The sequence below is a fragment of the Anolis sagrei genome, chromosome 5 (assembly GCF_037176765.1).
Source record: "Anolis sagrei isolate rAnoSag1 chromosome 5, rAnoSag1.mat, whole genome shotgun sequence".
NCBI lineage: Eukaryota > Metazoa > Chordata > Lepidosauria > Squamata > Dactyloidae > Anolis > Anolis sagrei.
Window position 1 is genome coordinate 196,900,594 of NC_090025.1, and position 24,480 is coordinate 196,925,073.

The 24,480-nt window shown below is 43.6% G+C and overlaps 1 protein-coding gene across 1 annotated transcript; it reads left to right on the forward strand.

The window, feature by feature from the left end:
- The first annotated feature begins 10,134 nt into the window (after nt 1-10,134).
- LOC132775528 (C-type lectin BfL-2-like) lies at nt 10,135-23,598 on the forward strand. Its single transcript, XM_067468408.1, has 5 exons — nt 10,135-10,201; nt 14,369-14,463; nt 16,357-16,497; nt 20,404-20,518; nt 23,465-23,598. Exons 1-5 carry the CDS (start codon nt 10,135-10,137, stop codon nt 23,533-23,535), a joined length of 489 nt encoding a protein of 162 aa, XP_067324509.1. The 3' UTR covers nt 23,536-23,598.
- The last annotated feature ends 882 nt before the right edge of the window (nt 23,599-24,480 follow it).

Below are 24,480 nucleotides of genomic sequence, written 5' to 3' on the forward strand. Positions count from 1 at the left end.
GAATCTCCTCTCTTGTAGTTTGAAGCCATGGCTCCATTGCGTCCTAGTCTCCAGGGAAGCAGAAAGGAAGCTTGCTCCCTCCTCCTCCCTGTGGCTTCCTCTCACATATTTATACATGGCTATCATGTCTCCTCTCAGCCTTCTCTTCTTCAGGCTAAACATGCCCAGCTCCTTAAGCCGCTCTTCATAGGGCTTGTTCTCCAAACCCTGGATCCTTTGGGTCACTCTCCTCTGGACACATTCCAGCTTAGAGTCAATATCTCTCTTGAATTGTGGTGCCCAGAATTGGACACAATATTCCAGGTAAAGTGGTCTAACCAAAGCAGAATAGAGCATGGGGAGCATGACTTCCCTAGATCTAGACACTTTTGAGCTTGGTGTGTCAAAATTTGCTAAAAACCTGAGCATAACTTGGGTAGAGTGTCACTTTGAGGGGAAAAAAACCCCATATTTTTGCAATATTTATAGTTTCAATAAGAAGAATGTATAATCCATGCTGAGTTATGGAGTGAACAATACTCAAACGTGCAGATGTTAAATTTGTAGAGCCTTCTACAAATTTAAGGATGGAATTAGATTGGCTCTTATAAGGTGTATTTCTCTGTATGTGGCCACAGGTGTCTGTGTGTCATCAAAAATAGCCATGCGTGTCAGTGCTGACACGTGTGTCATAGGTTCACCATCACGGCACTAGGCTCCTATTAAAGCAGGCCAAAACACAATGGCTTTTTTTGCCGCCACATCACATTGTTGGCTCATGTTTAACTTGTTATCCACGAGGACTCCAAGATCTTTTTCACATTCATTCAACAGTGTAGAGATACCCATGGAAAATTAGTCACGAAAGAACCAAAGAAGTGTACAGTATACCCTTAAATACCAAAATGAGAATTCTCCATACTATAGGGTTTCCATTGATAGCAGTGTTTCTCAACCTGGGGGTCGCGACCCCTGGGGGGGTCGTGATGGGGTGTGGGAGGGGTCGCCAAAAACCATCAGGATACACAGTATTTTCTGCTGGTCATGGGAGTTCTGTGTGGGAAGTCCAACCCAATTCTATCGTTGGTGGGGTTCAGAATGCTCTCTGATTGTAGGTGAACTATAAATCCCAGCAACTAAAACTCCCAAATGTCAAGTTCTATTTTCCCCAAACTCCACCAGTGTTTATATTTGAGCATATTGAGTATTCGTGCCAAGTTTGATCCAGATCCATCATTGTTTGGAGTCCACAGTGCTCTCTGGATGTAGGTGAACTACAACTCCAAAACCAAAGGACACTGCCCACCAAACCCTTCCAGTATTTTTTATTAGTCATGGGAGAACTGTGTGCCAAGTTTGGTTCAATTCCATCATTGGTGGGGTTCAGAAGCTCTTTGATTGTAGGTGAACTATAAATCCCAGAAACAACAACTCCCAAATGACAAAATCAATTTTTTGAGTGAAGCACATGCATTGGGTTGTTAGGTGTCTTGTGTCCAAATCTGGTGTCAATTCGTCCCAAATGCCAAGGTCTATTTTCCCCAACTCTATCAGTGTTCACATTTGGGCATATTGAGTATTCATGTAGAGTTTGGTCCAGATCCATCATTGTTTTAGTCCACAGTGCTTTCTGGAGATAGGTGAACTACAACTCCCAAACTCAAGGCCAATGCTCACCTAACCTTTTCATTATTTTTTGCTGGTCATAGGCGTTCTGTGGGGTCAAATCTGAGTCAATTCCATCGTTGGTGGAGTTCAGAATGCTCTTTGATTGCAGGTGAACTATAAATCCCAGCAACTACAACTCCCAAGATCCAGAGAATGAAAATATATCCTGCCTATCAGATATTTAAATGACAATTCGTAACAGTAGCAAAATTCTAGATATGAAGTAGCAATAAAAATAATTTCAGGGTTGGGGTCACCACAACATGAGGAATTGTAGTATTAAGGGGTCGCGGTGTTAGGAAGGTTGAGAACCACTGATTTATAGTATCTTTCACAGGCAGATACTATAGCAGTGATGGGCAAACTTTTGAGCTTGGTGTGTCAAAATTTGCCAAAAACTTGAGCATAACTTGCTCAAGTTTTTCTCGAAGTGTCAACTTCGAGAAAAAAAAAAACATAATTTTGCAATATTTATAGTTTAAATAGGAAAAATGTATGGAGTTATGGAGTGAACAACAACAATCAAACGTGAAGATGTTAAATTTTTAGAGCCTTTTTCAAATTTAAGGATGGAATTAGATTGGCTCTTATAAGGTATACTTCTCTGTATGCGGCCGCATGTGGCCACGTGTCATCAAAAATAGCCATGCGTGTCAGTGCTGACACACATGTCATAGGTTCACCATCACGGTACTATAGTATCTTTTGTAGGCAGATACTATAGGGTATCTGCTTGCGAAACGTGGACTGTCTACAGACATCACATGCAACTCCTGAAACGATTCCATCAGCGCTGCCTCCGGAAAATCCTGCAAATCTCTTGGGAAGACAAGCAGACAAACGTCAGCATGCTGGAAGAAGCAAAGACCACCAGCATTGAAGCGATGGTCCTCCGCCATCAACTCCGCTGGACCGGCCATGTTGTCCGGATACCCGACCACCATCTCCTAAAGCAGTTGCTCTACTCCGAACTCAAGAATGGAAAATGGAATGTGGAGGACAGGAAAAGAGATTTAAAGACGGGCTCAAAGCCAGCCTTAAAAACTCTGGCATAGACACTGAAAACTGGGAAGCCCTGGCCATTGAGCGCTCCAGCTGGAAGTCAGCTGTGACCAGCAGTGCTGCAGAATTTGAAGAGGTAAGAATGGAGGGTGAAAGAGAGAAACATGCCAAGAGGAAGACGCGTCAAGCCAATCCTGACCGAGACCACCTTCCATCTGGAAACCAATGCCCTCACTGCAGGAGAAGATGCAGGTCAAGAAGAGGGCTCCACAGTCACCTACGGACCCACCAGAATACAGATCCTGGAAGACTATCTTACTCGGCCAACGAGGTATCGCCTAAGTAAGTAAGTTAGTAATAGGGTTTCCATTTTCTATATATGGATGTGAACGGTGGATGGTGAAGGAAAGATGACAGGAAGAGAATCAATTCATTTGCAATGTTGACGCTGAATAATTGAACTACCATAAACATAAAGGGATCTGATAGGAAATAGATACTGGACTCTTCGAGGAAGTCAAGATGACCAAACTGAGGCTCCTGTTCTATGGACAGGACTAACTGCAAAAGGCAAGAATGATAAAAGTGGAAACATAAAATCCTAGAATCATAGAATCAAAGAGTTGGAAGAGACCTCCTGGGCCATCCAGTCCAACCCCATTCTGCCAAGAAGCAGGAATATTGCATTCAAATCACCCCTGACAGATGGCCATCCAGCCTCTGCTTAAAAGCCTCCAAAGAAGGAGCCTCCACCACACTCTGGGGCAGAGAGTTCCACTGCTGAACAGCTCTCACAGTAAGGAAGTTCTTCATGTTCAGATGGAATCTCCTTTCTTGTAGTTTGAAGCCATGGCTCCATTGCGTCCTAGTCTCCAAGGAAGCAGAGAAGAAGCTTGCTTCCTCCTCCCTGTGGCTTCCTCTCACGTATTTATACATGGCTATCATATCTCCTCTCAGCCTTCTCTTCTTCAGGCTAAACATGCCCAGCTCCTTAAGCCGCTCCTCATAGGGCTTGTTCTCCAGACCCTTGATCATTTGAGTCGCCCTCCTCTGGACACATTCCAGCTTGTCAATATCTCTCTTGAATTGTGGTGCCCAGAATTGGACACAATATTCCAGGTAAAGTGGTCTAACCAAGGCAGAATAGAGCATGGGGAGCATGACTTCCCTAGATCTAGACACTATGCTCCTATTGATGCAGGCCAAAATCCCATTGGCTTTTTTTGCTGCCACATCACATTCCTGGCTCATGTTTAATTTGTTGTCCACGAGGGCTCCAAGATCTTTTTCCCCACATACTGCTCTCGAGACAGGCATCATCATCCCCCATTCTATATCTTTGCATTTCGTTTTTCCTGCCTAAGTGGAGTATCTTGCATTTGTCCCTGTTGAACTTCATTGTGTTAGTTTTGGCCCTTCATCTCTCTAATCTGTCAAGATCGTTTTGAATCCTGCTCCTGTCCTCTGGAGTCTTGGCTCTCCCAATTTGGTGTCATCTGCAAACTTGATGATCATGCCTTCTCATCCTTCATCCAAGTCATTAATAAAGATCCTGAACAGGACCGGGCCCAGGACGGAACCCTGCTTGTGGCACTCCGCTCGTCACTTCTTTCCAGGATGAAGAGGAAGCATTGGGGAGAATCACCCTCTGGGTTTGTCCACTTAACCAATTACAGATCCACCTCACCGTAGTTGAGGAAGGTGATAGGAAAAGAGGATGACCATGCTATAGATCAGGGCTGTCCAATCTGAGGACCTTATTATGTTTGCCTTCAAAGGACCGTTGAATCAATGGATGGATAAACCATGGAGACAGAGGGTTAACTATAATCATTTACATAGACGTCAGTGCTCTTTAGTTTCTACCTAGTTTGGGTCCCCAGATGGTACTGACGGACATCTCCCATCACTTTAGGTGATCCATCCTGCAGACAACGGCGTGGCAACCTAATGGCACTTGTGGCTTTGGGTTGGGGCAAGGTTAAAGGACATTAAAACATCAGGCACCCTATCCATGAGCCTTGTGTCTCAATCCAAATCCCACTCTCCTGATTCAACAGAACCAACTGCAGCCTTACAGATGTTACTGCGTCATGGCTCCTATCAACTCTAGTCATGATAATGTCTAATGAGGAGGAATACGGGAGTTGAAGCCCAGCATCTACCTGGAGGGTCACCAAAAGATGATATGACAGGACGGATTGGTCCTTGTGTTTGACACAAGTAGAATAGATGGATGGATTCAGTCAACTCATGAGTTTGCAAGACCTGAGTTGAGCAGATGATGGTGGTCATCAACAGCCCAAGATGGAAGGTGACCAGAGTAAGGCCACCAAAAGATGACAGGACAAGATGGATTGGTCCTTGTGTTTGACACAAGTAGAATAGATGGATGGATTCTATCAACTCATGAGTTTGCAAGACCTCAGTTGGGCAGATGATGGTGGTCATTCTTAGGGCTCACTCATTGCCAAGTTCCCCTTTAAGACAAAGCTGACCAGGCGACCACACATGAACACATCAACTGCAGCAAACTGGGAATTGTGGAGTCCTACAGATGTTCTGGAATTACAACTCATGGTTCTCCTTGCAGCCTTGACAATGGTAAAGAATGAACTTGGAGAACATATGGAGGGCCATCTAAGGGTGCAGACACTGTGGAATTTGACACTACTACAACCATGACACCTCAACACAAGTAGTGTTCTTTGACACTACTACAACCATGACACCTCAACACAATGGAATCCAGGGATTTGTAGTTTTGTGAACTATTTAGATCTGTCTGCCCAAGAGTGCTGATGTGTCCCCAAAATATAACTCCCAGGATTCCATAGCATTGAGTCACAGTGCTACACTGTGTTTATTCTTCTTCCTCCTAAGACAGAAGCAAACATTACATCCTTTGCCAACGGTCTAAAAAGAACGAAAGGAATACATTGTTTTCACATGATCTGTAACTTGAGGTTCTTTCAGCCCCCTTCCTTGCTGGGTTGCTGCTCAATTGTGTGGGAGCTTCCAAAATGAGAGGAAGTGTGGGCACTTTATGGTTGAACTGGTCTGCTTAAAGGCATATCAACACGTCATTTGGTGCTAATATAAATACATTCAGAGTGTTGGGTGGGCTGCATTCATTTCTCATAAGTGGAGAGAAGGAGGCAGGAACATAACGTGAGTATGCATGATATACTGGCATTCTCTTAGAGGACATCTTCACTGGCACTTTGCCCCCAAAGTATATCATGACTCTTTTGGCTTGGAGACAGTCCATGGGAAAGGGATCTAGGAGTCTTAGTGGACCACAAGCTGAACAGTGTGATGCTGCAGCTAAATAGGACAATACAATTCTAGGCGGCATCCATAGAAATCTAGTTTCCAAGTTGAGGGATGTCATGGGACAACTCTCTTCTGCTTTGTTCAAACCTCACCTGGAATAATGTGTGTCCAGTTCTGGGCAAAACAATTCAGGAAGGAGATGGACAAAGTCAAAGGCTTTCATGGCCGGAATCACTGGGTTGTTGTAGGTTTTTGGGGCTGTATGGACATGTTGTAGAGGCATTCTCTCCAACAGACCTCACAACCTCTGAGGATGCCTGCCATAGATGCAGGTGAAATGTCAGGAGAAAATGCTTCGAGAACATGGCCATACAACCCAAAAAAACTACAACAACCCAAGATAGAAGGTGACCAGAGTAGGGCCACCAAAAGATGACGGAACAGGATGGATTGGTCCTTGTGTTTGACACAAGCAGAATAGATAGATGGATCCAGTCAACTCATGAGTTTTCAAGACCTGAGTTGGGCAGATGATGGTGGTCATTCTTAGGGCTCACTCATCGCCAAGTTCTCCTTTAAGACAAAGCTGACCAGGTGGCCACACACGAACACATCAACTGCAGCAATCTGGGAATTGTGGGGTCCTACAGATGTTCTGGAATTACAACTCATGGTTCTCCTTGCAACCTTGACAATGGTAAAGAATGAACTTGGAGAACATATGGAGGACCATCGAAGGGTGCAGACACTGTGGAATTAATGCTCTTTGACACTACTAGAACCATGACCAGTTCTAGGCTGCAGCTATAGGAGTCTAGGTTCCAAGTTGAGGAATGTCATGGGACAACTCTCTTCTGCTTTGTTCAAACCTCACCTGGAATAATGTGTGTTCAGTTCTGGGCAAAGCAATTCAGGAAGGAGATGGACAAAATGGAAGGTGTATTGTCGAAGGCTTTCATGGCTGAAATCACTGGGTTGTTGTAGGTTTTTCGGGCAGTATGGACATGTTGTAGAGGCATTCTCTCCAACAGACCTCACAACCTCTGAGGATCCCTGCCATAGATGCAGGCGAAATGTCAGGAGAGAATGATTCGAGAACATAGCCATACAGCCCAAAAAACCTACAAAAACCCAAGATGGAAGGTGACCAGAGTAGGGCCACCAAAAGATGACAGGACAGGACGGGTTGGTCCTTGAGTTTGACACAAGTAGAATAGATGGACGGATTCTATCAACTCAGGAGTTTGCAAGACCTCAGTTGGGCAGATGATGGTGGTCATTCTTAGGGCTCATTCATTGTCAAGTTCCCCTTTAAGACAAAACTGACCAAGTGGCCAAACACGAACACATCAACTGCAGCAAACTGGGAATTGTGGGGTCCTACAGATGTTCTGGAATTACAACTCATGGTTCTCCTTGCAGCCTTGGCAATGGTAAAGAATGAACTTGGAGAACATATGGAGGGCCATCTAAGGGTGCAGACACTGTGGAATTAATGCTCTTTGACACTACTAGAACCATGATCAATTCTAGGCTGCAGCCATCCGAGTCTAGTTTCCAAGTTGAAGATTGTCATGGGACAATTCACTTCTGCTTTGTTCAAACCTCACTTGGAATAATGTATGTCCAGTTCTGGGCAAATCAATTCAGGAAAGAGATGGACAAAATGGAAGGTGTATCGTTGAAGGCTTTCATGGCCAGAATCACTGGGTTGTTGTAGATTTTTCGGGCTGCATGGATATGTTGTAGAAGCATTCTCTCCAACAGACCTCACAACCTCTGAGGATGCCTGCCATAGATGCAGGCGAAATGTCAGGAGAGAATGCTTTGAGAACATGGCCATACAACCCAAAAAAACTACAACAACCCAAGATAGAAGGTGACCAGAGTAGGGCCACCAAAAGATGACAGAACAGGATGGATTGGTCCTTGTATTTGACACAATAGATGGATGGATTCTATCAACTCATGAGTTTGCAAGACCTGAGTTGGGCAGATGATGGTGGTCATTCTTAAGGCTCACACATCGTCAAGTTCCCCTTTAAGACAAAGCTGACCAGGTGGCCACACACGAACACATCAACTGCAGCAAACTGGGAATTGTGGGGTCGTACTGATGTTCTGGAATTACAACTCATGGAAGGTGACCAGAGTAGGGTCACCAAAATTGTCCAAGGTCTGGAAGCCATGAATCTCTCTAAGGAATTCCTTAAAGAACTGGGGATGTTGAGCTTGGAGAAGAGAAGATTGAGAGAAGGGGACATGTTTAAATGTTTGGAAGGATGTCCCACTGAGGAAGGAAAAGGCTTGTTTTCTTCTGCTCGAAAGAAGGAGGTTCTATTGGATGATCAGGCAGTAGCATATTCATCCGTCAGACACCCCTTCATACCATCAGGAAGTTCTTCCTAATGTTTAGGTGGAATTCTTTCTCTTTTTTTCCATCCTTGTGTAGTGTTATCTATCTATCCATCTGTCTATCTATCTATCTATCTATCTATCTATTAGGCCTGGGTAACAACGGAAAAATTTGTTTCTAAAATCGATTCGTTTTTTGGGGTTTTTTGCATTTCGTTATTTAAAATAATTACGAAATTTTCCTTTTAAAAAGTTCGATATTTACGAAATTTCGTAAATGTGAAAAAAAATTACAAAACATTAACGAATCGATTTCCGAAACAATAACGAATCGATTCGTTAATGGCGGACGCGACCGCGAAATACGCTAAAAAACCTCCAAAAACTTCTGAAGCTTCCCTCTCCTTCTGTTGTTGACTGTTGGTGTGATATTATAATTTTTTTTCACTAATTAAACAAAAAACTTGCCCCAGACATGCGGAAATAATAACGAAACGACCTCAGAACAATAACGAAACGAATACAATAACAAAATACGAAGCATTTGCAAAACGTGCTTAAAAATTCGTTTTTTTAAAAAATTGCTCCAGAATGGTTCGTTATCGTTTTGTAATTGGAAAAATTAACGAATTATTAACGAATTACGAATTAACGAAATGAAACCGCCTAGCCCTACTATCTATCTATATAAATGTTCTGTGCATAATGAGTACATTCAAAACAAAAGAACCAATGAACAAAATCACACCAAATTTGGCAACGAAACATCTCACAACACAAGGAGTGACTATCACTAACAAAAAAAAAACATAAACATAAAGCAACAAGGACCTAACGATCCATGAAAGCCACAGGCAGGTATGACAAAATGCTCTTTAAACACAGAGTAAAAGGCCCCGAATAGCTAAGAACGGATGCTTCCCCTCATGAGCACTTTCACCCCCAACCTGGGCATTATTCACAGATACAGATAGATAGATAAATAGGTATACTCCACTTCCCTCATTTCCAACTGACCTCTGAACAAACCTCTGAGGATGAAAAGCCTTGCAGCTTAAAAGCCTGGCTTCTTCCTGCTTGTGGGAAACCTTTGTGGGGAGGTGTTCCCTAGTCTAGATTGTTTCATATCTGGAATACCTCTGTTTTCTGAGAGCCACAGCAACGTGTGGCCAGGGTACAGCTTATATCCACACGTTGCTGTGGCCCACATGGAGGTTCTGTGTGGAAGGTTTGGCCCAATTCTGTCATGGGTGGGGTTCAGAATGCTCTGTGATTGTAGGTGAACTATAAATCCCAGCAACTACAACTCCCAAATGTCAAGATTCTATTTTCTCCAAACTCCACCAGTGTTCACTTTTGGGCAGATTGAGTATTTGTGTAGAGTTTGGTCCAGATCGATCATTGTTTGAGTCCACAATGATCTCTGGATGTAGGTGAACTACAACTCCAAAAACAAAGGACATGGCCCACTAAACCCTTCCAGTATTTTCTGTTGGTCATGGGAGTTCTATGTACCAAGTTTGGTTCAATTCCATCGTTGGTGGGGTTCAGAATGCTCTGTGATTGTAGGTGAACTATAAATCCCAGAAACTACAACTCCCAAATGACAAAATTGATTATCTTTAAGTGAAGGACATACATTGAGTTGTTAGGTGTCTTGTGTTCAAATTTGGTGTCAATTCGTCCAGTGGTTTTTGAGTTCTGTTAATCTCACAAATGAACATTACATTTTATATATATATATATATATTCATTAATTAGAGGGGAAAAGAGAAATCCCACTCATTAAACCTAACCATGTGTTTTGTTGCTGCCAACCTTATCACTATGTTTATTCCCTTTCCGTAGGTACTAATGGCACAGAAAAAGGTTTCCCACCTCTCCCTTTGCACTTTCCTGATCGCCATCCTCTTCTTTCAAGGTAAATAATATCCTCAGAGCTGGGTTTTCTATGCCAGAAACACATTTTCCGAATGAATAAACCTATCCATCCCTTATCTTTTCCCCAAAAAATTGTATCTGTTTTTGTAAGACTTGAGATGGATGTCTTGCAAAACAGATTAAAGCATATAGTTAAAACCATATACCCAAAAAGGTAAGATCAAAATGTTATAACATAAATCATAGAGAAGCATCTAGTCATCTGGTCAATGGGTAATCTAATCCCTTTTTTTCTTTTGTTTAAAAAATATTTATTTATTTACAGTATTTTTATTCCGCCCCTCTCACGCCGAAGGGGACTCAGAGCAGATCACAGAACACATATACGAACAAACATTCAATGCCATTATACACTGACAAGAGAGACAACTGTACATAGATGTTGTTGTTGTTCATTCGTTCAGTCGTCTCCGACTCTTCGTGTCCTCATGGACCAGCCCACGCCAGAGCTCCCTATCGGCCGTCACCACCCCCAGCTCCTTCAAGGTCAGTCCAGTCACTTCAAGGATGCCATCCCTCCATCTTGCCCTTGGTCGGCCCCTCTTCCTTTTCCCTTCCCCTTTCCCCAGCATCATTCCCTTCTCTAGGCTTTGCTGTCTCCTCATGATGTGGCCAAAGGACTTCCACTTTGTCTCTAGTCTCCTTCCCTCCAATGAGCAGTCGGGCTTTCTTTCCTGGAGGATGGACTGGTTGGATCTTCTCGCAGTCCAAGGCACTCTCAGAGCTTTCCTCCAACACCACAGCTCAAAAGCATCTCTCTCCCTTCACTCAGCCTTCCCGAAGGTCCAGCTCTCACATCCGTAGGTGACTACAGGGAAGACCATGGCTTGGACTAGGCAATGGATCTTGGTTGCCAGTCTGATGTCTCTACTCTTTACTCTTTTATCGAGACTGGACATTGCTCTCCTCCCAAGAAGGAAGCGTCTCCTGATTTCCTGGCCACAGTCTGCGTCTGCAGTCATCTTTGCACCTAGAAATACAAAGTCTGTCACGGCCTCCACGTTTTCTCCCTCTATTTCCCAGTTGTCAATCATTCTTGTTGCCATAATCTTGGTTTTTTTTATGTTTAGCTGCAACCCGGCTTTTGCGCTTTCTTCTTCCACCTTGATTAGAAGGCTCCTCAGCTCCTCCTCGCTTTCGGCCATCAGAGTGGTGTCATCTGCATATCTGAGGTTGTTGATGTTTCTTCCAGCAATTTTCACCCCAGCTTTGCATTCCTCAAGCCCCGCACATCCTCGCATGATGTGTTCTGCATACAAGTTAAAAAGGTTGGGTGAGAGGATGCAGCCTTGCCGTACGCCTTTCCTAATCTTGAACCAGTCTCCTGTTCCGTGGTCAGTTCTGACTGTTGCTACTTGGTCCTTGTACAGATTCCTCAGGAGAGAGGGAAGGGGGCTTGGGATGCCCATCCCACCAAGAACTTAGATAGAGGTGTATATATAGGCTTTCCCATCTTTGGCATCTTGGAGGCTGTGCTCGGTTCTGGCCACACGGGGGTGCTGTCTCTCCACTTGTCCTGCCAAAGAGCTTTGTTTGTAAGCTTCCTCTTTGATCAAATTGCTGGAATTTTTCTGGCATTTCCTTATGGGTGCCTTTAATACCTCCCCGCTTAAGCTGTACTGATTTATCTACTCACCTTGCTGTTTTTGAAACTGCTAGGTAGGCAGAAGCTGGGCTAAAGGCCAGGAGCTCACCCTGATCCGGGCTTCGAACTGTCAAACTTTTGGTTGGCAAGATTTACTGCAGCTGGCAGTTAACCTGCCGTGCTAAAGCATGGCTTTATTGTATATAATTTTATTAAATCATACATACATACATACATACACACACACACACACACACACACACATACATATGCATACTCTGTTGGACTCCAGAACAGGAAATTACCCCTCTGACTATAAACACACTACACGTTGAGTGAAGGAACAAATGTTTTTATTAAAGCTTAGCAAAAGAGCCAGTAAAAATAAATAAATAAATAATAATAATAATAATAATAATAATAATAATAATAATGAAATATAATAAAACTTTATTTATAACCCACTACCATCTCCCAAGAGACTCGGTGTGGCTTACATGAGGCCGAGCCCACAATACATCAATACATGCAATAACAACCACAATACAAAGCAAAATACAAATACGAATACAAAGCAATTAAAAATAAAACTCATACATAAATAGCATAAACATTGAACAATAGCACAAAATAAATTTAAAATCTATGGCTGGGCCGAATGTAATTAAAGTTAAAAATATAATGTTGGGCATAAGCAAGATAGAGAAGGTGGGACGTTGGTGGAAACGTACAAGCAGCCCTAAATCAGTATAAAGTGCTTTTAGAGGACATAATGCTAAGGGTTCGTTAAATGCTTGTAAAGATAGATAAGATTCCAAAAGCAATAAGGCATTCAAGGCAGCCAGATGAAACAGTGTCCAAGCGTAGCAATCAAAAACAATATCCAAAAAACATGAACATATAATCCAAGGGAATGATATTCAAACAGGAATTAAACCAGAAGCAAGAACAGACCAGATGTTGCTAGTCACTTTGAAAAAGCTAGAAAAATCCATGAAGACGAGATGACTTGAACAGGGATTCCATGAGGCTATACTTGGTTTCCAAACGATGCCTGATCTGACAAGATTTTCTACAGACAAACCTTAAATCCCAAAAACTGGTTTCATTTTTCAACAATCTTTGACTTTAGTTGACTAATTCTTTCGGATCTACGTAAACATTGGGCCTCTTGTCGATTCTGGCTAATCTCCAGCTGCCGACTCTGCTTATCTGGCTCCTCATTAACTTTAGAAGGTGTCAGTCTGTTTTCCAAACTAGAATCTGGAGAGCTCACAGGCGGAGGGAGTAAACCTTTCTCCAAGGCCTGACAGAAGCATTCTCATGAGAATCTGCCCTTTGCACCGAAACCTCTCTGTCAGTGTCTGCATGAAACTCATTGACCAAAGTGTCTCCATCTTGCACCTCAGAGTTAGTCCCAGCATCCCCCACATCAGACTCAACAGGGGACTGATTTCCCTTCTCATTACCCACATCAGACACAGAAACATCCGGAGACTGAAACACAGTCACAGGTTCAAGCAGAGGCTCAGGTTCATCAATCACAGGCTGAGTCCCAACACACTCATATCTCCTCTTACAAATCAGCCCGGGCACTGTGGTTATCAGAGGAAGCCCTCCTCTGAGTCCCACCCCATCCAAAGCACAGCTAGTGGGAACGAGAGAGAGGGCCTTCTTCATGGTCACCCCCCACCTCTGGAACTCCCTCCTTAAAGAAATAAAGCTGGCCCCTCTCCTTCCTCTCCTTTAAAAAAACAACTGAAGACCCACTTTTGCTCACTAGCATATGGAGAGGAGGAGGAATAGATGGTTGAGAGATCGTTGCTGGGACTCTGGTTGAGAACTATTTGTATTTGAGATTTCCATGCCAGCCCAATGGCTTTATTTGATACATAACCAACCCATACCATTTTGTGAACCCTTGCTGGCTGTTGTACACTAATGTGGATGTTTTGTTTAGATTTATGTTATTATAGAATTTTGTCTGGTTAAGGGTTGGACTAGATGTTCCATGTGGTCTCTTCCAACTCTATGATTGTATGATTCTATGACTAGTAGAGGTCCCCTTTTATTCTTCTCTCCCTCCTTCTCCCCAAAAGACTTGTTGGACACTCTACAGTTCTTGACTATGTGTTCAGCAGTGGAACTCTCTGCCTCAGAGCCTGGTGGAAGCTCTTTCCTTGGGAGCTTTTCAACTAGGGCTGGATGGCCATTTGCCTGGGAGGCTTTGATTGAGCTTTTCCCGCATGTCAGATTGGGGTTGGACTAGATGGTCCATGTGGTCTCTTCCAACTCTATGATTGTATGATTCTATGACTAGTAGAGGTCCCCTTTGGTTCTTCTCTCCCTCCTTCTCCCCAAAGGACTTGTTGGACACTCTACAGTTCTTGACTATATGTTCAGCAGTGGAACTCTCTGCCTCAGAATCTGGTGGAAGCTCCTTCCTTGGGAGCTTTTCAACTAGGGCTGGATGGACATTTGCCTGGGAGGCTTTGATTGTGCTTTTTCCTGTATATCGAACACTCTAGCTCTTGACTATGTGTTTTTCTCCTCTGTGGCCAGGCTTTGAAGCAGGTGTCTGTCCTGAAAGCTGGATCCAACATCTGAACCGTTGCTTTGGGGTAGTTCCCCAGAAATCGAGCTGGCCAGAGGCAGAGGTAAGAAGGAAGACTTGGGGTTGCATCTACACTGTTGAATGAATGCAGTTCGACACCACCTTAACTGCTATGACTCAATGCTAGCATATCCTGGGATTTATACTTTTGTACAGTTTTATACAGTTGTGCTCCCACAGAAGTTGAGGAAGCAAGAAGCCATTTTGTTCCTTTCTGCTTCAGGTAAGCCTTGTCTTAGGGGGCACTAGGAGTCTGAGTGAGTGTTTAAAATTAGCTGCTGAGTGTTTGCTTTGTTTGAGAGGCGGGGCGAGGCTCATTGTTCTCAAAGTGAGTCAGAGTGAGTCGTTGCTGCTTCCTGTTTACCCTATATAAGCCAGGGCCTGAACTCAAGTGGCAGTTGTGCTCCCACAGAAGTTGAGGAAGCAAGAAGCCATTTTGTTCCTTTTTTGTTCCTTTGTATGGCATCAGCACTCTTTGGCAGTGAAGGCAAAATACCTTTATTATTATTATTTTTTATTTCAGGAGCTTCTACCCCGCCCTTCTCAACCCCCTAGGGGGGATTCAGGGCGGCTTACAAATGGCACAATTCGATGCCAACAATTCAACAGATAAAATACATAACAGCAATAACCACAATAGTTAAAACATTCAATTAATACAATAACAACTAAAAAGCCAATCTAGTGGCCAACGTTCACCTTTAACGTTCAACGTTAAAACTACAACTCCCACCATCTCCAACATTCAAAGTTGTAAGTGCAGAGGGGAACCCTACTAATGTGTGTATTTACCTCTAACCCCAATTTCCAAATTATATATGACAAACTTTGTTCTTATTTTGGATGGGGAGAATATCAGAAAATGATGAAAACATGGTCAAAAGAACCTGTTCCTTGAAGTTTTGGACTGATGATAATTTTTTGCAATTTGGGGCTTATTCTACACAAAATTCCCACAAAAATGTCATGGGTTTATTTGTGTGTGTGTGTGTGTGTACAGAATAAATATTATACAGGGTTAGTCAAAATGAATAGGCCAATAAGAAAATTAATTGTACCCGAATGTATGTTTACTGTAACCAAACCACAGCTACATAGCGACAGATAAACTATCAAAGTTTTTTTTGAGCAACACACATGTACGTTACTGCTGTGTAAAATCTCGCATTATCTGCTTTAAACTGGATTATAATGTCACTGAAGACCAGTCTGTTGGCAAAGCCTTCCTCCTCTAGTCTTCGCTGCATTGATTCGCAAAAATCGTGTCGTTTCGAATAGTCACCTTTTTTCAAAATCTGCACCATTTGCAATTTATACGGCTTGAACTGCAAACGTTTGCGTAACACGCGCCACACAGTTTTTTGCGGAACGTTCAATTCCATGGAAACACGATTTGTCGACTTCTGGGGACTTCGTTGAAAGGATGCACGAATGGATTCCACTGTGTCTTCGGAGACACGCGGTCGTCCTGTGGTTTTACCCTTGCATAAGCAGCCCGTCTCCTCAAATTGCTTTACCCACCTCGCAATGGAATGTCGATGAGGTGGTTCCTTGCCATACTTGGCTCGAAATTCTCGCTGGACCGTAATTACTGACATTGTTTTAGCAAATGTCATCACACAAAACGCCTTCTCTTTGCCTGATTCCGCCATTTTGAAAACAGCGACTCCTAGCGACGCCTAGCGGCATTAACGTACATATGTGTTGCTCAAAAAAAATTTTTGATAGTTTATCTGTCGCTACGTAGCTGTGGTTTGGTTACAGTAAACATACATTCGGGTACAATTAATTTTCTTATTGGCCTATTCATTTTGACTAACCCTGTATTGTAAATAGTTCTTGAAAACTGCAACAAAAAGATTTGCTCAAAAGACTTACTGCTTCTTTGTTGCAGCATAAACTTGTCTGTTTATCCACCTTTCTTATAATATTTCAGGTGGATTGTCAAACCTTCGGCAAACACGGCCACCTGGCTTCCTTTCAAACCAAAGCCGAGTGGGACGTGGTGGCCAAATATATCCTCGCCAACTTTAAGGACGTGGATGACATCTGGGTTGGGCTGGAGGACGCCCGGAGGGTGAGTGCCCACGACTCTGGTCCACAACGGCAGGTTGCCTCTGCCATTTCTAACTCTGTGTATCTTGTTGTATGTCGTTTAATAGAGCTTTTATTGGGTTTTAATGATGTTGTCATGGGATGGGTTCATGAAATGATTTATACCAGTGGTTCTCAACCTTCCTAAGGTTGTGACCCCGTAATACAGTTCCTCATGTTGTGGTGACCCCCAATCATAAAAATTATTGTTGTTGCTACTTCAGAACTACTATTATGAATTGTAATGTAAATATCTGATATGCAGGATGTATTCTCATTCACTGGACCAAATTTGGCACAAATACTCAATATGCCTAAATTTGAATACCGGTGGGGTTGGGAAGGGATTGATTTTGATATTTGGGAGTTATAGTTGCTGGGATTTATAGTTCGCCTACAATCAAAGAGCATTCTGAGCTCCAGCAATGGAATTGAACCAATCTTGGCACACAGGCCTCCAATGACCGACAGAAATATATTGGAAGGGTTTGGTGGGCACTGACTTTGAGTTTGGGAGTTGTAGTTTACGTACATCCAGAGAGCACTGTGGAATCAAACAATGATAGATCTGGGCCAAACTTGGCACGAATACTCAATATGCCCAAATGTGAACACGAGTGGAGTTTGAGGAAAATAGGCCTTGACATTTGGGAGTTGTAGTTGCTGGGATTTATAGTTCACCTACAATCAACGAGCATTCTGAACCCCACCAATGATAGAATTGGGCCAAACTTTCCACACAGACCCCCATGACCAACAGAAAATACTGTGGTTTTTGATGGTCTTTGGGGACCCCTCTGACACCCCCTCATGACCCCCCCCCCCAGGGGTCCTGACCCCCAGGTTGAGAAACACTGATTTATACTTTCCAAATCACAACTTCCCTGAACCACTATGCTCTGGATAGCAAGTATCCCAGAAGCAGGAAGAATACAGCAGAGTCCAACTGCAAGCATCTGACCTTATCTACACACTGTTTAGAAAACTCACTGATTCAGATTTTTGTCCAAAATATCCGGAGGCTTTAATCCTCACCATTACAATATATACAAATGTACAATCAGGATACGCAGATCCACTTTCAGGCATTTCCTTACAAAAATTAGATCCTCAAAAAGTCACATATAAAATACACAGATACTCACAAAGAGTCACGCAGGAGAGAGAAAGATGGAATGTTTGGTCTCTCTTATATAGCCACCTGCTGACAGGTCCTCCGTAAGGGACAATGGCTGAAATTGGGTGTTAGAAACAATATCATACGAAAGCTGACTGGCACAACCTGGGGATCACAACCAGACACAGTGAAGACATCCGCCCTTGCGCTGTGCTACTCTGCTGCTGAGTACGCATGCCCAGTGTGGAACACATCTCACCACGCTAAAACAGTGGATGTGGCTCTTAATGAGACATGCCGCATTATCACAGGGTGTCTGCGCCCTACACACTGGAGAAATTATACGCTTAGCCGGTATTGCACCACCTGACATCCGCCGGGAAGTAGCAGCCAATAGTGAAAGGACCAAGGCAGAGACATCTCCAGCTCATCCCCTGTTTCAGTATCAGCCAGCACGTCAATGACTTAAATCAAGAAATAGTTTTCTAAGATCTACAGAGACACTCGCTGGAACATCTCAGCAAGCAAGAGTCCAAAAGTGGCAGGCTCAAACCCAGAACCTCAATCAATGGCTGATACCAAATGAGAGATTCCCCGCTGGGCACACAGAAGACTGGGCAACTTGGAAGGCGCTGAACAGACTGTGCTCTGGCACCACGAGATGCAGAGCCAACCTTCAGAAATGGGGCCCCAAAGTGGAATCCTCGACATGCGAGTGTGGAGAGGAGCAAACCACTGACCACCTGCTGCAATGCAACCTGAGCCCTGCCACATGCACAAGGGAGGACCTTCTTGCAGCAACACCGGAAGCACTCCAAGGGGACAGAGACTGGTCAAAGGACAATTAATCCACTACCAAGCTTGCAAACTCTGTTTTGTCTGTTTGTTAAAATTTTGTTAAAAATGTAATACAATTGTCTGGTTGCTGATGACACGATAAATAAATAAATGGCTGGTGAAACCCCTTTGCAATATGCCTCAGATGGTTATGACTCGCCCTTCAGGGGAGATAAAGCAGGGGATAAATCAATATAATAATTAATTAATTAATTAATTAATTAAAAACCAGAGAGTCAAATTGACAAAGAAAAAACCTGGCTGTGGCTCACAAATGGAACTTTGAAAACGGAGACAAAGGAGGGCCTGATTCTGGCAGCCCAAGAACAAGCCATTCGAACCAATGCCATCAAAGCCAGAATTGAAAAGTCAATGACAGATCCCAAGTGTAGACTCTGCAAGGAAGCAGATGAAACAATAGATGTCATCCTCAGCTGCTGGAAGAAGATTGAGCAGACAGACTACAAGACTACGTCACAATTACGTCTGGTGGGGACGAGAGACAGGGCCTTCTTCACTTCACTTCACTTTATTTCTTAATTAGTCGCTCTCCACCAAGGTGCTTCGAGCGACTTACAGTCTAAAATAGCATTTACACAATATAAAAACATTCAACATAAAAACATTCAACAGTGACCATTTGGCAAATTAGATCTGATCACTTAAATGCACAACCAAACAGCCAAGTCTTGAGCGCCTTTACAAAAGGTCGCAACTCTGACATTGCTCTAATGTATGGAGGCAATGAGTTTCACAGAATTGGAGCATAGGTCGAAAAAGCTCTACGATGCCGTGTAGCTTCCAAGTGTCCCTCCCTCCCTAGGGCCCAGGATGTAGAGGAGATTTTCCTGGGTGGATCGAGGTGACCACTGATGAGGAAAAGGAATGAGGCGGTCCTTAAGATAGAAAGGTCCTTGGCCATTTTGAGCTCTAAATGTCAGGATCAGAATCTTGTAAGAGATCCGACGTTCTATGGGTAGCCAATGCAGTTGTTGCAGAATCGGTGTAATATGGGATCTTAAGGATGATCCTGCTAGCAGCCTGGCCGCCGCATTTTGGACCATCCGAATCTTCTGGGTTGTTGACTTCGGAAGGCCGGCATAGAAGGCATTGCAATAGTCCAACCTCGTGGTGACTGTTGCGTGGATTACCGTTGCCAATGCTTCTACCGAAAGGTAGGATGCCAATTTCCTTGCCTGGCGAAGATGAAAAAAGGCCTGCTTCCTTATGGCCGTGATCTGGGCCTCCATCGTCAGCAATGAGTCCAACACAACCCCTTTAAGGCTTTGAACAGGGGCAGGCGGAACCAGAGCTTCCCCATCGAAATCAGGCAGAGACTGGGTTAATTCTGGCGGCTGGCCGGGCCAGAGGATCTCAGTTTTTGCGGGATTCCCTTTGAGTCTGCTCGCTCACAGCCAACTCATCACTGCTTCCAAACACAGCCTAAAGATCTCAGGAATCACAGTTGTCCCAGGTTCGAGATGCAAGTGTAGCTGTGGTCAGTGGTGTCCTCTCGGATGTGGAACGCCCTTCCTAGGGCTATTAGACCGGCCCCTTCCCTTTTAACATTTCAAAAAAAAAGTCAAGACTTGGCTTTTTGAGCAAGCGTTTGCAAACACAATATGACATAGAGGGGGAAAAAACAGAACATTTTTAACAAGGAGACTCAAACGGATACATGTTTTTATTGATATTGTTGTTTTATCTGGTTTTATATTTAATTAACTGTTTTTATTGTATTTTATGTTTCTGGTGTTGACTGTACACCACCCCAAGTCGCTTGTGGGATGAGGGGGGTGGTATATAAATATAGCAAATAAATAAATAATAAATAAGTGATGTCCGAGAGCCAAAGAAAGGGAGAAACTCAGTTACTGGACACTCACCAGAGTCTAGCTTTTATATCTTTGCTTCTTTCTTCGCTTTGTTTCTCAGACCGGACAATGGACCTGGGTAGATCGGACTCCGCTGAGTTTCTTCCCTTGGAATATCGGGGAGCCCAACAACAAAAACGGGAAGGAATATTGCGCCCACACAACCATTGGGGAAGGTGAGGAAGGACTCGGAGGGTAGCAATGGAGGACTTGGAGTACTCAGAAGTCTCAGTGATAATTTAAAGATATATGGTCATTGAATCTTGGAGAGTGCAAGGGCCACCCAGTCCAACCCTCTTCTGCCAGGCAGGAGGATACTATTCAAGTCCTCCTGCCTGGCAGGCATCCAGCCTCTGTTTGAAGACATCAAGAGAAGGTGATGCCACCAGACTTCCAGGCAGAAACTGTTCTGTCGCCGCTGTGCCTGTATTTGGTTGGCTTTAAAATAGGATGTGTAACCTTTGCCCACCGGGAAGCCAGGGGGCCCAAGGAGAAGTTCTCAGGGGCTTCCTTTACAAAAGAATCTTCAGATGGCTTGAGAAATACAACAAAGTCCTTTATTAATGAAATCATCAAACAGGAACTTCAAGGCTTTCTTGATAAAATATTGGTTCTCTCAATCTTGTCCACAGGGGACAGGCACTATCTTCAATAACTTTTTCTTTAAAGGAAAATTCCCCCCTTTTTAAAAAAATAAATCTTTATTAAATTTCCAAGTATAAAACATACATACATACATATCTTCATTACATACCTTAGCGATCAAGAACATGGAACGGAAAAGGGAGGGGTGTATATGTGTGAATCTATAAGCCCACTCATACATTCACTCATCCATCCATACTCCATGGTACTCACATCCAGTCTTCCCTAAGAAGAACTGGGGGAGGGGTGAGGGGGAAGAAGGGGGTAGTGGTTTGTCATTTAAACTGAATTAAAAGGTTGACTTCCGTTTTGAGTCCAGACTGTGCTCGTATTTGCTAATTTATAGTCTCCCGATTAACTCTCGTCTGTTCGAGAGTGGGATCCTAATTTTCTTTTGACCCTTTATTACTGAAGTTTTATTTATTTTGCCTTCTCCTTACAGTTCCTAAGCAGTTCTTTCTTCAGCTCTTTCTGTTTCATAGTCTTCAACTACTTTCCAATCCGTTTCCTTCATTGGCTTTCCGGAGCTGGTTCTTAGAAAAAAAAAGGTTAATTTGTCCATGTCTTTGATTTCCGAGAGTTTGTCGAGCCATTGTTCAATTTTGGGCGCCTGTTCGTCCTTCCAGCTTTTCGCGAATGTTATTCGCGCTGCTGTGGTTATGTAGGTGAGGATGACATCCTCGTTTTTATCTAGTTTAATATCTTCATCTGTCAGGCCTAAGAGGAAGATTTCCCCTTTTTAACTTCTCCCAGGCTGACTAAAATCCAACCCTCGCTGATGCGTGCTCCACTACCGGGCCGAACTGCTTCTCAGACGCCGAGTGGACCTACCAGCAAGGCAGTGGATGTTCTCCAACAGGAGCTCTTTAGTCTTTAAGGCTGTTTTCCTGGAGTTCTTAAAGCTGTTCTCCCCTGGATTGCTTAAAGCTGTGGGAATGCTTCCCTGGCATTCTTTCCCTGGAGATGCCTAAAGGTTGAAGCCTTTGTACAGGGGAAGTTACACACATCCTACACATTGGTTAACCTAGCTTAGACTAACTAACAAAATGGCTCACTTCCCCCCCAAAGCACAAAAAGGGGGCGGGACTAGGGAACCTAATAATAATTGACAAACAATTGACCCAAAAACTCCAACCATCACCCAAGTCAAAAAGGAAGCCCCATTAAAGCCTTGGCAGACCATGCAAAAAGAATCTGTGAAGCCCACCTCCTTCAAGATGGACTGAACCCCCTCAACTGGGCTCTCCAGGCCAATGGAGACTCCACCTCAGGCATCAGAAGAGCTGCAAGACCAAGAACAAGCCACGAGAGTAAAGATGAAGATCCACCCAGAGGAAAAGTGTTCTTGCCATACATCAAGGGAACCACTGACCACAGAGGGAAGCTGATGAGGAAACACAACATACAAACAATCTACAGACCCACCAAGAAAATCCAACAAATGCTTCGTTCAGCAAAGGACAAGAGGGATCCTCTCACCTCTGCAGGAGTCTACCGTGTACCATTCAGCTGTGGACAAGTCTACAGAGGGACCACCAAACGCAGCAGCATTGCCCAGACAAGCATCAAGGAACATGAAAGGCACTGCAGACTACTCTAACCAGAGAAGTCAGCCATAGCAGAGCACCTGATGAACCAGCCTGGACAAAATATATTATTTGAGAACACAGAAATGCTGGACCACGCTCACAACCACCATGTCAGACTACACAGAGAAGCCATTGAAATCCACAAGAAGCATGTGGACAATTTCAACAGAAAGGAATAAACCATGAAAATGAACAAAATCTGGCTACCAGTATTAAAAAACTCCAAAATTATAACAGCTAAACAACAGAGAGGAAAAAACCAGGCACAGATTAACACCTCCCAGCAACAGATTTTCCCAGGCTCAGGCAGGCCTTCAAATGCTAATGAAGGTGATCAGCTAAACATTCACACCTAGCTGCAGCAGGGAAGAGCTCCTTGCCCCACCCCAGCCATTCCACAGATATATAAACCCTTTTTCCTAGTTCCAACAGACCTCACAACCTCTGAGGATGCTTGCCATAGATGCAGGCGAAACGTCAGGAGAAATGCCTCTAGAACATGGCCCTATAGCCCGAAAAAAACCCACAAGAACCTAGTGATTCCAGCCATGAAAGCCTTCGACAATAAATTGACCCAATAGCTGCAAAGTAAGGAAAGCCATCTAACTGCAAAGGCATAGAACTTTAAAATACATGCAACAATCAACGAATAGCAAGATAAGAAAAATAGAATTACAGATTTGGATGTGACCCATGGGGCAGTGGGAATTTTATCTTTGGAAACTTTCAAATCTAAGTACCAGAAGTCAAGGAAGTGGGCTGGGGCGCATTTGTGTTTGGAGGGCACAGTCATAGAATCAGCAACCCACGGTGGATCCTCCACATATAGGAAATAAAAAATGGCCCGTATCCATTGCATCCTTGACCTTTCCTTTTTCTCCCTTTCAGGTTATAAGAAACTCAATGATGCCAATTGTCAGATCCCCAAGAGCTATCTCTGCAAATCCCGGTTGCTGTAATAGCAAGAGCGCTTCATTTGAGATACTGCAAATCAGTAAATAAATCTTTCTGTGCAAAGAAAATATTGGGGAGTGTTCTCATTCGTTGACTGAAATTCTCTAGAGTTTTCCTAGGTCAACCTTCCTCATGCCACGACCCCTTAATCGAGTTCCTCATGTTGTGGTGACCCCCAACCATAACATTATTTTCGTTGCTACTTCCTGTCATTTTGCTACTGTTATGAATCGTAATGTAAATATCTGATGTGCAGGATGTATTTTCATTCACTGGACCAAATTTGGCACAAATACCTGATACGCCGAAATTTGAATACTGGTGGGAATGGGGGGGGGGGGGGGTTGATTTTGTCATTTGGAAGTTGTAATTGCTGGGATTTATAGTTCATCTACAATCAAAGAGCATTCTGAACTGCACCACCGATAGAATTGAACCAAACTTGGCACACAGAATGCCTGTGACCAACTGGAAGGGTCACTGGACTCCCCTGACCAACAGAAAATACTGGGTTTGGTGGGCATTGACCTTGAGTTTGGGAGTTGTAGTTCACCTACATCCAGACAGCACTATGGACTCAAACAATGATGGATCTGGACCAAACTTGGCGCGAATCCTCAATATGTCCAAATGTGAACATTGATGGAATTTGGAGGAAATCAACCTTGACATTTGGAAGTTGTAATTGCTGGGATTTATAGTTCACCTACAATCAAAGAGCATTCTGAACTTCACCAGCAATATAATTGAACCAAACTTGGCACACAGAATGCCTGTGACCAACTGGAAGGGTTTAGTGGGCAATGACCTTGAGTTTGGGAATTGTAGTTCACCTACATGCAGAGAGCACTGTGGACTCAAACAATGATAGACCTGGACCAAACTTGGCACGAATCCTCAATATGCCCAAATGTGAACACTGATGGAGTTTGGAGGAAATAGACTTTGAC

Coding starts and splice junctions, on each gene's coding strand:
- LOC132775528 (XM_067468408.1), top strand. CDS start 10,135: ATGGCACAGAAAAAGGTTTCCCACCTCTCCCTTTGCACTTTCCTGATC. Junction 10,202..14,368: donor CGCCATCCTCTTCTTTCAAG/GTAAATAATATC, acceptor CTCTGTGGCCAG/GCTTTGAAGCAGGTGTCTGT. Junction 16,498..20,403: donor GGCTGGAGGACGCCCGGAGG/GTGAGTGCCCAC, acceptor TTTGTTTCTCAG/ACCGGACAATGGACCTGGGT.